The sequence below is a fragment of the Oryzias latipes genome, chromosome 11, assembly GCF_002234675.1.
Source record: "Oryzias latipes chromosome 11, ASM223467v1".
In the NCBI taxonomy this organism is placed as follows: domain Eukaryota; kingdom Metazoa; phylum Chordata; class Actinopteri; order Beloniformes; family Adrianichthyidae; genus Oryzias; species Oryzias latipes.
The window spans coordinates 14,717,746-14,733,100 of NC_019869.2; the positions used below are offsets into that span (position 1 = coordinate 14,717,746).

At 38.9% G+C, this 15,355-nt stretch overlaps 1 protein-coding gene across 1 annotated transcript in view; it reads left to right on the top strand.

Moving 5' to 3' along the window:
• The first annotated feature begins 771 nt into the window (after positions 1-771).
• Positions 772-15,355, top strand: part of LOC101168303 (CCR4-NOT transcription complex subunit 3) — a 34,934-nt gene continuing 20,350 nt past the window's right edge. The window contains exons 1-3 of the mRNA XM_004073885.4: positions 772-944; positions 6,283-6,345; positions 13,167-13,234. Of these exons, the coding sequence (XP_004073933.1) occupies positions 6,321-6,345; positions 13,167-13,234 (93 nt within the window). The 5' untranslated portion in view covers positions 772-944; positions 6,283-6,320. The remainder of the gene's footprint in view (positions 945-6,282; positions 6,346-13,166; positions 13,235-15,355) is intronic.

The following is a 15,355-nucleotide window of genomic DNA, read 5'->3' on the forward strand; positions in this document are numbered from 1 at the left end:
AATGTATATAATGGTATTTTATATGTGTATATATATATATATATATATATATATATATATATATATATATATATATATATATATATATATATATACTATTATGAATGTGTATGTATATTCTATTTGTAGGCTTCTGTAGGAAAAAAACAACTTTTTGCTCTGCATACATTTTGAGGGTAATTCTAATTTACCACTAAATGTGTGTTTGATATTTTTTGTAATAATTTCTGTCATATTACACAATCAGAAATTGCTAAACGTTTTAGATCATAAATTTTTCCAGAAGTATTTTACTGAAAGCTTGTTAAGCACACAATTGTTGTTTGTTTTTTTACATTTTATGAAATGTTATTTTTAATTGCAGTTTATAACAACAAAAAGGAAAAATAATACACCAGGGTATAGATGTTACATTTGAGATCTCCAAGGAAAGTAATCAAAGATAATATGCAAACATTTTTTTTTTATTAGTTAGTTAATTTAATGTTGTGGCAATATAATCTACACAGTTTGAGGCCAAACAAAACAAAAAATTCAATGTTCGATTTTTTTTCAATGTAATTAATTATAAGAAACTCCGTTTCCCATCAAGCTTGACAGACACGGAACTGGCTTACACTTTAACCTTTCCAAGTAGTCCAATCACAGCGGCATTTGCAAAGGAAGTAGAAAAAATGTATTTTTTGACAAACATCTTTGTTGACCAATAGAACGTCGTAATTTACCCCCACGGACCAATCACAGGCAAAATGGGCGGGGCTACTGTTCAACCAGCATCGGAGGAGGAGGTGTTCCTGGTAGCCATCTTGGATGTGCGGACTGATTGTTTAAGGAGAAGAATTGAGTTTTTTTTAATTCAGAAAAACTAGTCTTCACATCAGATTATCAGAGGTTCATCGGAGCGTTTGGACTGAGGAAATCATTCTTAACCGAGAAAAATCCAGGTAAACGAGCTGCAGTGTGAGAGGTGATGTATTTGTGTTGCTCCCCCTCTGTCTCTGGTCTGTCCCCTTAAACTGTGTCTCCCGCATCAAACAGCACTGCCGGTTGGAAGCTGCAGCTGTCGTCTCTGACAACTTGTACAAGTCCGCGTTTTTGCACGTTAGATAAAAAAGGTTGCACTAGCTCTGCGGGACTGCGGTTAAACTTGGGAGCGGAGTTTCTTTGGAAGTCCGTTTGCTGCTCGGATGTTATTTCTGCTGCTCTGTTTGTAAACAATCTATGTAGCACGCATTTTTTTTATTTTTCGCGCGGAGGGTTTAAAGCTAGCATTCGAGTTCCCAAACGAAGCTCGCGGGGTGGAAAAGTTCCGACTTTTAGATGCAGGAGAGTTGTATGGAAACTCGGTTGGTCCAAACTTAGCTGACCAGTCCGTGTCAGAGACCGATGAGGCAGGCGGACAGATGTGAACACCTGTTTGGAAAAGTAGGGCTCGAACCACACAGTTGTTAGAAAGCCGCCGTGAGTTTGTCACTACTCTATTTCACTTCCTTAAAGAACAAAGTGACATAAAAATTTGGCAGATCATTTCTTTTTGGAAGAATGGTTCCTGAAATAAATCTGACTCCATGCAAAGATTTTTAATAGCATTTTTTGCTGCTACGTTTGTTTTTATGTGGGATGTGCAACAGAGTAGTTGTAAGAACAGTTAACAAGACCCCCCATCCTCTACTACCAAGTTGTGGAGGTAATCTCCTCCTCTTTGGGGTTAACATTGACATCTTCAAGGTTAAAGGTCAGTCCCAGACTGTGGGGGCGTGAGATTGCTTCTTACAACAAAATCTCACCACATGTTTCTGGATTAAAATTGAACACGTGTATTTTTTGTGTTTTCCTTGTTGGTGAGGGTGATACCAGCCCTCACCATCACACCACCTCCACCAAAATATGGTAGAGGCAATCGAAGAAAGTCAAACTTTCTTACTTTTGTGCTAAGTTAGTTGTAGCGCAGACACTGTGTGGTTTACAAAAACAAAGATCCTTAGAAGACAGATGCTAATCGCACATGTTTACATGTGACCAAGCACAAAAGCTGATAGAAATTGACTATATTTTTCTCTTTTTTAGAAATAAATCAGCAATTAGGGCTGCACAAAAAAATAAAAAAATGAATTGACGATGCGATATCAGCCTTTGCAGTATGGGTATCACAAAAGACTGCGTAAACTTTGATTTAAGTTTACTGTAAATGTTTGTGCTCATGCTAAAACATCCTCCCGGCAGCTTGAAATATTTAACGAATCAAAGAAATCCTTTTATTCTTTCGACCAATTGGATGGATCCCTCCACGTCATTGACCAATTAAGTTCTTTTAAGTTAGATGCCTGCCACCAATGTAGACTTGGGTCATTTGGAGTATAATTTAAGGTATGCTGACTTTTATTTAAATACATCTGTTGCAGTGAAATGGAAATGATGAGTTGGTTTTTTGTTTTATGTGGTCATGCATTGCAAGACAGATCGTCATCGCAATATTTATATCCCTCATCGCAACTTTTCCTCATATTGTGGATCCCTATGCAGCAGTATTAAAAGAAGTCAAACATGAAGGCCAAACAGATAAACTACTTTTATATTTTCCAATTAAGGTGAAATGAGCAGGCAGATTTATCCTAAAACTAGACTTTCTGCTACATGAACTGACCTGTTGGTGTCTCAGTTGTAGCTTTGATGAAAACTGTCAAAGAGGAGAAAGTTTAATGCTTTATGTTGGATAGAATCCTCTAAAATATCCATTTAAAAACACAGGAATTATGATTTCATAGTGGCAACAGCATGGCATTTCATTGTTCATTAAAAACTAAAAAAGAGTGATCAAACTAAGTACTGTAGGAAAACTGTGGAGCAACTTTACGTTGAACCTTCCTTACATTTCTGAATGGGAGGTTTTACACTTTTAGTCAAAATTGAATGCATTTAAAACAAAATAGGAAAAATAATTCCCATGATGCAACGTACAAAGTGATTTTCTGTGACTATCGGTCAGTAAAGGTTTCAATGTTGTCGCAGTTTGCAGAAAGTATCTGTTGATGCTGAAACAAACCCCGGATTTTACTGTCACCTGTTACTTAAAGTTAATTAACTTCACTTCTTAGTAACTCTAAGTTACGAATGAAATGAAAATGGAACAGACTTTTAGAAAGTGGTGCTTGCTGGTTTTGTCCTGAACTGATCTGGTTCTACTCAGAGGTCTGTAGTTTGACGCTAAAGAGATGCTGCTTAGACTCCACCTGAAAACCCTTGTAACTTTACAGCAAAACTCCAACCCAACAAAAGTGCATTAATAGATGGAAAAGAGTGCAGCTATGGAGGTCATTGATCTGGAAATGTGACGCGTAACAATAAAGCACTGTCTGGCTTACCATCAGGTATGACGCTGTCATGTTTTTAAATATATTTTCTGGTTCAAAATAGCTTCAATATTTTGTTTTCCTCTTGACAAACCACCAATCATATCCAAAACTAATCATTCCAGGAGCCATAATTGTGTGTAAAATCAATTTCTGTAAAATTTTATAATAAAACTTTAGCAGTGTTCAAAATCAAACTGGTTGCAGTTTGTTACAGAATCTAACATTGATGAGCAACACACAATAGAGCTTGTACAAAAAAAAAAGCTCCAACTGCATGTAATTCCTAATGCTTATTTGTCTACACACCAGTTTAAGGGTATTAAAGCGCTTTTTTTTAAAGCTCACAACACATACAAGTTCTCCAGAAAACAGAAAAAAAACCCGTTTTATTTTTGCTTTCCAAAAAACCGTAAACCCTGATCTCCTGACAGATCTGCTGTTAAATCTTTCATACGATCTCCAGCGGGCTCAGCTGTCTGCAGCTGCAGGAACATGCCGAACGCTCCTCTTCATGCTCCATCAGAACAGCTGACTGGAACTTTGCTGGACCTCATCTATTCCTGCAATTTTCCGCTGGAAGAAACCTCAGAATACTGTCACTTGCAGATCCAATCAAATATATGAGTCTGTGAACAGGAATACTGAATAACCTGTATCAAAATTAAGATAACTCATGAGTTTTTTACATTTTATAACCATGGGTTTAGTTTTCCTACATTATATTATAATATATTGTATAATATTATATGCTTTAAACAAATATATTTTCATATTATTGTAAAAACAATTTTACTATGTCAGCAGTTGTTTGTCTTCAATTTTTCACTCTCATCCAACAACTCAGCTTTAAATGTTGCCATAGCAGCAATGCACATTTCAAAAAGAAGATGGTTATTAATTAAGGCCAAATAATGTCAGCACAGGTGTTATCAATGCATATTTGGATGAAAACATATCATAAAACACACAGAAGTTCAATTCAATTTTACTTATAGAGCCCAAATTCACAACAACAGTCGTCTCAGTGGGCTTCAGTCTGTAATGTTGCTGTATACATATATACATGTTAGGTGAAGGGGATTCTGCTGCATTTTCTGTTCTGCAGACCCCCCCGTTTGTGTTGGGAAACTCCGCCCCCAAAGAGCAACTGATGGAAGTGCAAGCTTCCGTGTCCAAAAAAGACAACTCCAGAGTCTTACTGAAACGTCCAAGCATCTTCAGTCTTTGCTGTTGTATGTGGTGCAGCCTCTGGGCTCCTTTTCACAGGAATTCTGTCAGCTGCATTTGGTTCCTGCGTGTTTTCTCCTGATGTTTTGGTTGGGTTTGGTGGCCTGGTGTTTATTGTTCACACACACAAACTTAGGTTTATGTAAAAATGTTCCTCCTAAGGCCGACTGGTGTCCACTATTGACTGTATATTACAACTGGAGAGAGTGAGTGTGACGTCACTCATAGAAATTGTTTTTTCAGTTTTCAGTCCTTGTTTTTTCGTGACATGGACGTCGCCGTCCAAACATCTTCAGTTAGATGTTATTCACTACCTAGCAGGGGTCTTTAGCTGAAATCCTTTGACTATTAATAGTTCAATAGAAACCATACTGTACCTGAATCTGTTTGGCCACAGACAGATCGTATTGCAATCATATTCAGTTCTGAAATTTGACACAGACTCAAATGTACAAAATGTCGCAGTTCCACAAAATAACACTAGAGGCTGGTGTCAGAAAGCAATTGAGTCCCATATTAGGATTTCAGGTATCAAACTAAAACAAAAAAAATATTTATATCTGGTTTAAGGCCTTGTCACACAGCCACCATGTACTTTTTGTGTATTTTGCATGGGTGAAAATTGGTCATAAATCAACGTAGAACATGAACCGTGCATGATTATAACAATTCATTAGTGATTCATACGTCAATGACATCATTTTGACCTGATATGTGTGCCGTATACGCAATATAAAAGTTATACATCTGTTGTGCATCTGTGAAAACCTCTTAGAAATACGTGGAACGGTCGTGGAAAGCCACAAATTTGCATCTGCATCTCACACAATTGCGTAAGATTTACGACGTGATATTCGTATCAAACTATGTAAAATACAAATAAACTGCATTATTCTCAACGTACCAAAAACTTTGAACAGTTCCACACCAAATTCATGGAAAGACCCGTCAGCCGAAACCCTCAACGGACATCTGCACACATCGATGAATGCCAAATGCAAATGCAAGAAACACTTATGAATTACATGTATCATGCGTGTATCACAAAGGGCCGAACGTGGACTATACGCTAAATGTCCTTTGGGGCTGTGTGACACGGCCTAAGCAGAGTTGATCTATGGATTAGATGAAATGAAGATCTGAGTGAGAGGAAAAGTCATATTTAATGAACAAGCATTGTACCAAAACCAGCGGTCTGGGTAAAATGATGCTGCAGAAACACCTGACTGACACTCACTCCTGCTGTGAATGTTTGACTCAACCACTTCAGCACCTGTGGTTGTGCGCAGATCGGCACCTGTGCACTTTGTGTGTCGTTCCCAGCTCGTGTTGGTTGCATCTTGTGTTCCAGTTTAACAGCTACACGAACGACAAAAACCCAGAGGCTTTGCTGCAGAGTGTCATCCTGTAACACGGTGAGGTTTTTCACTCCTCCAGCATTCTGGCTGATCTGCAGCTTTGGGAGGAAGCTGCAGCTGAAGTGGGAGAAGAATCCAAAGACACATGCAAATGATTTGCTGCTAAATTGGTCTAAACTCTGTTCAAACATCTGGACAAATATGTTGTGTTTGTCCAACAGAAAAGTTTCTGATCTTTTAAAAGATATTTTCCTTAAAACATGTGCTCCACTTAGTGTCAGAAATATGGAGCACACAAAACTACAACAGTCCTGTGTTTAACACCTTTTTCTTTGTCTTTGCAGTGAAAGAAGGCATGAAGGCATCATCTTAGTCATCAGTCATGGCCGATAAAAGGAAACTTCAAGGTGAGGATTGTAAAAAATAACCTGAAATTAGGAAAAGTTTGTTTTATTCCTTGCATTTTGTTGCTGCTGCCTCCTCGCGCACTCAGGTTTGTGTAAAAACTTCCTCCTAAGTCTGACTGGTGTCCACCATTGGCAAAGGCAAGGCAAGTTTATTTGTATAGCACACTTCGTACACAAAGTAATTCAAAGTGCTTCAAAAAACAGGAAAATGCATTCAAATCACAATACATAACAGTACAAAGATTAAAAACATACATAATCGTAATAAAATTTACCGTACTTTAAAAGACAGTAAAGAGAAAAGAACATGATTGGATGCGGAGATAAGGACCCTTCAGTTATATACACAGCTAAACAGGAATGTTTTGAGTCTAGATTTGAACGTTAACACAGTAGAGGCCTGTCTCACAACCTCAGGGAGACTGTTCCAACTTTTAGCTTTACCATTGACTCTATATTACAACTGGAGAGAGTGAGTGTGACGTCACTCAAAGAAATTGGCTTACTTCTGGCTCCAACCAAATGAAGTCAATTCAGTCCTCATTTTTTTCGCGATTATGGACGTTTCAGGTACTCGCAGTCAGCATTTCTATGGCAACCACGCTCACCAACCAAGTGTGAGCTTTTCGGAAGTCCACACCCCTACCACTGAAAAGCGAGCCACACGAGATCTGTCTATTTAACATTTCGAACATTCGACATAAGACCACATACTTTTATTAAGGCATCTGATTGGTCAGTTTTATAATTTGAATAACTTGAAAGAAATAAAAAAAATGCCATAAAAACAGAATTAGCAGGAACATGATAAAGAAAGGTAGCAGAACAAGATTGTTGACTCTGTCCAATAGAATGACTGAGTAACAGCTGTGTATTTCTCTATAGAAGTCTATGGGATTTTGGCTTCTTGAACTACTACTTCCTGTTTGGAATAAGAGGGGGGCGGGGCCACTCAGTCCAGTTCTCATATACAGTCAGTGAGCGTTTAGGATTTGACTGATGTTCTGGTCTCAATATTTTGGTTTATAAAATTCAAACAGTGTGACTGCAGCCATGAAGCCCTCTGACAAGCAGACTAAGGAAATGACCAGTTGTTCTGGTCCAAATTGGGTTTATGTAGATGCTGAGGCTCCTGTAGGCAGTTTAGCATTTGATTTCTTTGGGGTCTCTGGTTCGGAAACCTTTGTGGTTCCAAGCTATTGTGGTGGGTCTCTCTGAAAAGCACATTAAGGGCAGGAATAATCCACCCCTGTGGGCACATTGTGAGCTTTCATCAGGAGGGTGGAGGTAGAACTCTGATGGTGCTCTCTACAATGCTTAAATTGCATCTTGTTTATGTTTTCTCTACGTTTTTGAAGCTTTTATATGTGACTTATGTGGAAGGCCAGGCTAAAGAAGTTTGCTCATTTCAGGGAGTTTCTGAAAAGAAAAACAGAAAATGAAGTTAGCTGTTAGAATTTGGATGAAAGTTTGTTTAAAAATGTAAGTATTTTTGTCATTCAAATAATGAAAAAATAAAATAAATAGGGAGCTTAACATTTTCAACAAATTAGTTGGACAGACAGGAGTTTTTTGACCTTATCTTTTGGTTTTAGCAGCTTTCTGGCTCTCATGACATAAATGATGCAGTTCCTGGTCCTTTTGTTCTGCTGTTGCTGCAGGCATGTCTGACAGAGTCATGAAGCAACGCCGGCTCGTTGTTGCGTCATGTTTGTTCCAAATGATCGTGTTTTAGTGGCGTACCACCAGCAGGAGTTTGTAACGTCTGCCGAATGGCGTTCAGCGATGTTTTGATTTGGGATCTGCTCTTTTTAACCCCCGACAGTTTTGAAATCCACACGCAGACCGCTCTTTTCCTCAGAAGTGGAGTTGACCACACAACACCTAAACTGTCATATTGTTGGCCTGGAATTTCGTAACCCAGCAGTTCCAACCAAAAACAGGTTTACTCAACAGACTGGGAGCTGTTCCTGCTGCTTGATGGATTTGCTGGAAGGATCGCTTTTTTATGGAGCAAAGCTTTGTGTTTTCCACTTTTAGCATAAATATAACAAACAGATGAAGCCAGGAAGTCATTTACTTCAAAGTTTATCTGCTTAGACCATGAATTCTCTGTGATTATAAAGGAATCCCTCATTTATATTTCCTTTCTAAATGTGTGGACGTTGTTGATGTGGAAATCAGATGGGATCCTGCGGTGCTGCTCCGCGTGGATCTGGAGCTCCTTTCAGTGCCACACTTCGGTGCTTTGATGGCGTCTCCGGCTAACGATTGTTACCAGAGGCTGCCAACCGACAGCGGCGTTCCCGCGGCTTCTGTCGTTGGTAGTACGAAAAACAAAAAACCCTCATTTATCTCTGCGAAGACGACCGGAGCACACGCCGCCACCGTCAAATTTTAATGTATTATTGCAGAGGAGGCAGACTTTGATCTAAAAATAATAAGCGTCTCGCCGAAGTGGGGTAACGTAGAGGCTTTAGGAGGTCAGGATGGAGTTTGTTCTGGCGTCCGTTCCTGTCAGAGCGTCCGTGTTCCAGCTGCTTGTGACCTTTCACAGCGCGCTCGCATCCACATGTGTTTGTTGGACTGTCACGGCTGTTCTTACACTAATCACTCGAACGCCTTCAGCTCTGAAGCAGGGAAATTGCTCTGCCGTTTTTAGTCCCTTTTCTGTTTGAATTAAATGAGCTGGGAGCTCTCCTTTCACTCTGCGGTTTTGTTTTCAGTTCAGGATTCTTTAACTTTAGAAAAGTAGAAATCTTTGACCTATTTAACCCAGAATCCCCATCACATCATTAGGATAAGGTTTTGTTGAAGTAACAGACATTCATGCCTGTAATTACAAAGAAATAAAGTACAACACACAAAAACAAATACAAAAATGAAAAAATAAAATAGAGGAAATAAATTCTAAAAAAGTATACATTTCACACATTTTTGCATATATCTTTGTTATTTTTCCTTCTTATTTCAAACCTTTTGGTAAACCTTGCAGTAAACCAGGGGTGGGCGAACTAAGGCCCGCGGGCTGGATCCGGCCCGCCTCCATGTTTGGTCTGGCCCACTGAACAATATCATAGACCCATGTTTTTGGTTTTTTATCTGGCCACATGATCAAGACACGCATAGAACGTGACATTTTATTCCACCCTTCTCCAGTCTGTGCTCCAACCTGAAACCCTCTAAAAATCTCTGTCAAATAGAACAGAAGACAGTCTTCCCTTTCTACGTCGCAGTTCATCTTTTGCAGTTTAGCTCATTATTTAAGAGCGATTATGCTGCTTTTTTTTTAAACCGCGTACCGTGTTCTGTTTCCTGACTGGCTGGAGACCCTGTCAATCAATATCCTCCTTTTCAGATCTACAGAAATCTTTGATCGATCAGATCTTTGTTTTCATTTTAAGATCCTGGACCTAATTTCTATGGAAGGTTGAGACTTTAAACAAGAGAAAAGGGTGAAAATGTTCACGTTTGTGTGAGAAAAGTGTATTTAGGCAGTGAGGAGTTTTACTGCCATAAAGGTCTGTAATCAAACTCCGTGGATTTCACCGATCATGGTTATTTTTAGGACGCAACTTCTGCAATAAACAAGGGAACTCTGTACTGGTGAAAAGGTAACGCAGATATATGCGTAGCTGCAGCAGAAGACATAGAAATTAGCTTTTTTTTCGTCATTATTACTGAATGAGAAACAGTCGTGAAGGACACAGCGCAGCTGCTCAGTTTTAGTGCACACTGTGAGACATGTGACGAGCTGCAGCGCTCAGAGTGTCAGCGAGACGAAGACGGGAGAGGATCCACTATTTATTGTTTTTTAATATATCACTATATTTGTTCCAGACTTTTTGTCTTTAAAAAACACAGAGAGAGTTATTTGGTCATTTTTTATTTCAGCTATAGTGTTATTTATTTTATTAAAAGATCATGAATTAATAAAACTGTATTATAGGGCTTTACAAGAAAAGAAAGATAAAAGAAGTTTAAATTTGAGAGAAAAAGGCTTGTCGTGGCCCTCACCAGAAAAAGTTTGGGGACTCCGCTCTAGCATCCGTGTGGTGTTTGAAGATTTGTTGCTTTTCATTCTTACAATCATTCAAACACCTCATGAATGCAGCATTTCTCTAAGTTTTACATGAGGTACATCAATCCGTTGTTGAAATTGGCTCTAAAATGAGTTTTAACCTAAAAACTCTAAAATGCTCTGTTTTAAAAATATAATTTTAATCCAAGTGTTTTGATCCAGATTGTTATTTCTGTCTCACTCCAGGGATCTGCTCCTGGTCTGGCCCTTCTATCCATTTTTAGAACCCTATGTGGCCCGCGAGCCAAAATAATTACCCTACCCTGCAGTAAACCATCATGAATGGATGTTGTTGTTATGGCAACCACTCTGCTAAAATGTTGGTCATTTTTTGTGTATTGACAAAATGACCAGGAGGCTTCTTAGCTTCATCACACTGATGATGAGGGTCGGTCATGTTCTTCAGAAGATCCAGAAAGAAGATGTGGCGGCTGCTGTTATTAACCTGTAGGCAAAAGACTCCACTCCTTCCCAATGATTTGTTTGCTTTCTGCTCCTCTGCTGTGTAAACACCAGGAGGAAGAGCTAAACATCCTCATGGATCTTCTCCAAATTCCACACGTGGCAAATATCTGTCCTCCACCCTGAGAGCAGAATTCAGTGAAAGAAGTTGAATTCGTTAAACCATTCTGTAAAAATATTCTTCATTAGGTTTAGTTTAGCTTCTTTTATTGACTGCACTCACTGCTTTCTGGGTTCCATTTTTATCCTCAAATCAGTGCACCCCAAAATTTGATAAAGAGAAAATGATTGTTCTTATAAATTGTAAAAAGAAACAAAAAGAAAACAGCTGAACTGTGTTTTGGCCAGCAGAGACTCCTGTTTTGGACAGATGTGGATCAGGTGCATATTTATATAATACTTTGCTTCATTTTCCCTAAAATTTACAATACAATTTTTTTAAGTTTTCATTTTTACGTTTTGACCAAACAGAATAAAAAGAAAAATACACTTTAAAACACAAAATAAAATAATGTCTGGATTATAAAAGCGCGGAAAGGTACATGCAAAATTAACTGATGATACTGGAGGACCGGTGACCAGAACCAGCATATTGCTGAACAGTAATGACACGCTATGCCCCTATGCGACCTGTATCTGATCTTGTCATGACAGTCTGAACGACACAGATCCGATCTTTTCAAATGCGACCCAGGCCACTTGGGTATGTGGTCCTGAATCCGAAACGTATCAGATCTTTTGAAATGCGACCGCCGTCTGACCGGCCAGGCCACATGAATCCGACCCGTACGTCGTGGATACGCTACAAAAGTCATCATTCTGCGTTGAAGTAGGCGGGAACGAGAACATAAACATCAACCATGGCGGACAATGCTGCTGAGACCAGTCAGTGGAAGGGATGCGAGGTCACCAATTTGATCAAACTCCAGGGCTCTTATCGCAACCCGGCGGTTTTTGAAAAAAATTCCAGCGTGGTCAGAAGGCGGATCCTCCTCCGGGGTTCACTTTCCCGTTTGGACCCTTAGATTCTCCAGAGCAGGTTAATAAAGAGTCCATAGCATTTATTCTGGGGGAAGCCTTCTTATATTACCGTTCTCCTTCCTCTGTAACACACAACACTGCAGCGCTCTCTCCTCTCTCTTACACACGCGCGGCCCCAGCACATTCACATCCCCATTCCACAACAGTGTTTACAGACGATCCCGGCTCCAATGCCTTCTTAAAAGGAAAAGTTTGAATTTGTCCTGGCTCATTCGTGAAAATGAATTTAGTACTGCAAAAAGAGCTCCACTGTTGACAACACTGTTGTTGACATCCATTGCTAACGTTAGCTACTTCCGCAAACAACAGTGACGTCGTTCACCGTTGAGTACTCTTCTGCGCATGCGGGTCACTTCTGGGTCATTTCATGGTATCACAGGAGATCACAAAAATTCGCATTTAATTGGAAATGTGAACGGCCTTGCAAAAAAATCGAATTTGTTCAAAAAATGGGAATTGAGCATTAAGCTCTGCAGTGTGAACGTAGCCAGATCACTTGAAGGCATGAAAAAGGTCCGAACAGACGCTAACAGGATAAAAATGAATGTCATTTGTTCCATTCATGAAGTCATCCATGTAAGAAGTTACATAAACGGACCTACTCTGCACGTTTCTTTTTTCCATTTAGGGCAAATAAATAGTTATCACATCATGAAGGGGAATATATTTTATGTTATCTATGACAAACTCTTTTGTCACTTCATAATCCGTTTAACCTCCTCTGTCAGCCTTTGAACATCATCTATGTGAGTGCAGTTTGAGGTTTGTGGTCTAGTTTGTATGTGTTCATGTGTTTGTTGTTATTGTTGTTGTGTAAGTGTGTGTGTGCGTGTGTGTGTGTGTGTATGCTTGCTCACAGGCCTAACGTCCTTTTATGTAATCCATATTCTCTGGGAAGTGAGCCATGATTTTGTCGGTGCGCCTGCCGCCTCTCTGAGTGGCTGCTCTTCACGGCGCTATGCTTCCAATTTTTTTTTGTTTTATTGTCTTTTTAAATGGTTTTCATGTTTCAGTAATTCACCACACGTGTGTGTTTCTCTCTGTCACCTGGATGTGTCAAAACGACATCTATGCTCAAAAGTGAAGCAGCTTTCAGAGAAATGATCAGTAAAGTCCGTTAATGTCCCTTAAAGTTGCATCAAAAATGATTTTTCTTTTTTTCTTTTTCTTGAAGATTTCCTTCTGAAATTTTTTTTTAACTTTCTATTCTTTTCTTCTTCTTCTTCTTTACTTTCAGGTGAAATAGATCGATGTCTAAAAAAAGTAGCTGAAGGAGTGGAGCAGTTTGAAGACATCTGGCAGAAGGTAACTGCATTTAAAAAGATAAAAAAATAAATGTGCTAAGGATAAATTAAACATCTCTGTAAAAGCATGAAAAAAGGTAAAACATACTTTTCCATTTCTTATTTTAAAAACACTTAAAATTAAAACTTATTAGGGAGAAAAATGTGTCAAAAAATGACTCAAACATATAAAATGTTGTAATTTTGCACAAGTTCTCCTTGAAGTCGTGACTTTGTCCGTCCTCTAGTCTTCTTGCTTAAAGTATCCTAAAAATGGCTCCTATTAAAATATTATCTGAATAAAAACATGCTGGAAAATATCAGCAGTCTGATAGAAATATAGATCAAATCAAATCTACCTTTATTTAAATTGCACTCTTCCTGCACACTAAGACAGGGTGCTGTTCCCTCAAAAATAAAAACATTACAAAATAGATGCGATCTTGGTGCAAATAGCTAGAGAAATTGAAAGAAGGCTAAAAATAATAGAGATGATGCTGAAGATTTTAATGCAGAGAAATATTTAAACTCTAGATAATGCCCTTTCTGAACACTTTAAAGCTTTCCTGGACTGAAGAAAAGATATTTGTCATATTTTCAGAATTGTTTTTATGTCCAAACATAATGTATACTATGGAGTCCGTGTCCTGACATGGATAAAAATTAAAATATCTAGTTACCACGAAATAATATTGGGTTCCCACAAAATAAAATTTTCGTTCCCTCGAAATAATTATTCACGTGATTAGTCATTCATAAACACAGATGTTAGCGATACTTGGATTAACAGCAGATACTTTCACATTTCTGTCTGTGTGTGTCTCATTACATTGCATGGAAGACACGGATGATGTTTAGAGATCAGATTTATTTATTTTAAAAAGTACAAAAGCTTCGGTAATCATGTCTCCATGTCTGCGTTCATTCAAATCCCGGCACGGTCTCCGTCCATCCGGCCGGAAAAGCTGCTTTCTGCGGCTAACTCCGTATCTGTGTGACCCATATTCGCTCAAGAGGGGAAAAATAAAAAGAAGAAGGATGATGCATCTCGACCAATCACTGTGGCCTTTTAACTGTGATGCTTTCAAATTCAACAGGACAAATGATGGGCTAGGTAGCATGTAGCCTACTAGCCTTCGGATGTAAAGCAACTGCTAAAGAGTATTTTAATAAAAGACAAATCTTAATATTATTATTCCTATTCGACCCTAAACTACAATATCAGCTGGCTGTCTGTCTACCGGCCAGCCAGCTGCCCGAATGCCGGCATGACAAGCAAAAGAGCTCCACGGCGGGCCGGAGCTCGTAGGAGTTATGTGTCCGGCAGGCGAAGCAGTAAGCTTGGGCTTCCTAAATCCTATGATATATGCTTATTATTTCCATCCAGACAATAATAAATTGATCATTCTTGTTTTTATTTTTCCCCTCTTGAACGAATGTGGCTCACAGAGACACGGAAGTAGCGGTGGAAAGCGGCTTTTGCAGCCGGATGGACGGAGAGCGTACCAGGATGCGAATGAACCCAGACATGAAAACGTGATTACCGATGCTTTTGTGCTTTTTAAAAGAAATAAATCTGATCTCTAAACATCATCCGTGTCTTCCATGCAATGTAATGAGACACACACAGACAGAAATGTGAAAGTATCTGCTGTAAATCCAAATATTATTAAATATGTTTATTAATGACTTATGATGTGAATAATTGTAACGGGGATGCATTCAAATACAACAGGTTAATGATGGGCTAGATAGCATGTAGCTACTAACCTAGGGATGTAAAGCGACTGCTAACGATTATGTTAATAAAAGACAAGTCCTGAATATTATTATTCTTATTCGACCCTAATCTACAATATCCCATAATGTCTACCGGCCAGCCAGCTGCCCGAATGCCGGAATGAGAAGCAACACAGCTCTGTGCTTTGTCCAGGGAATGGCTGCGGTGTGGCGAAGCAGCAAGCTTGGGCATCCTAAATCTTATAATATTTTTCTTATATTCATTAAGACAATAATAAATTGATCATTATTGTTTTTGCTTTCCCTTTCTTGAAAGAATGTGGGTCACAGAAACACGGAAGTTACCGCTGAAAGCGGCTTTTGCGGCCGGACGGAGAGCATATCCGTGTTTATGAACGACTTA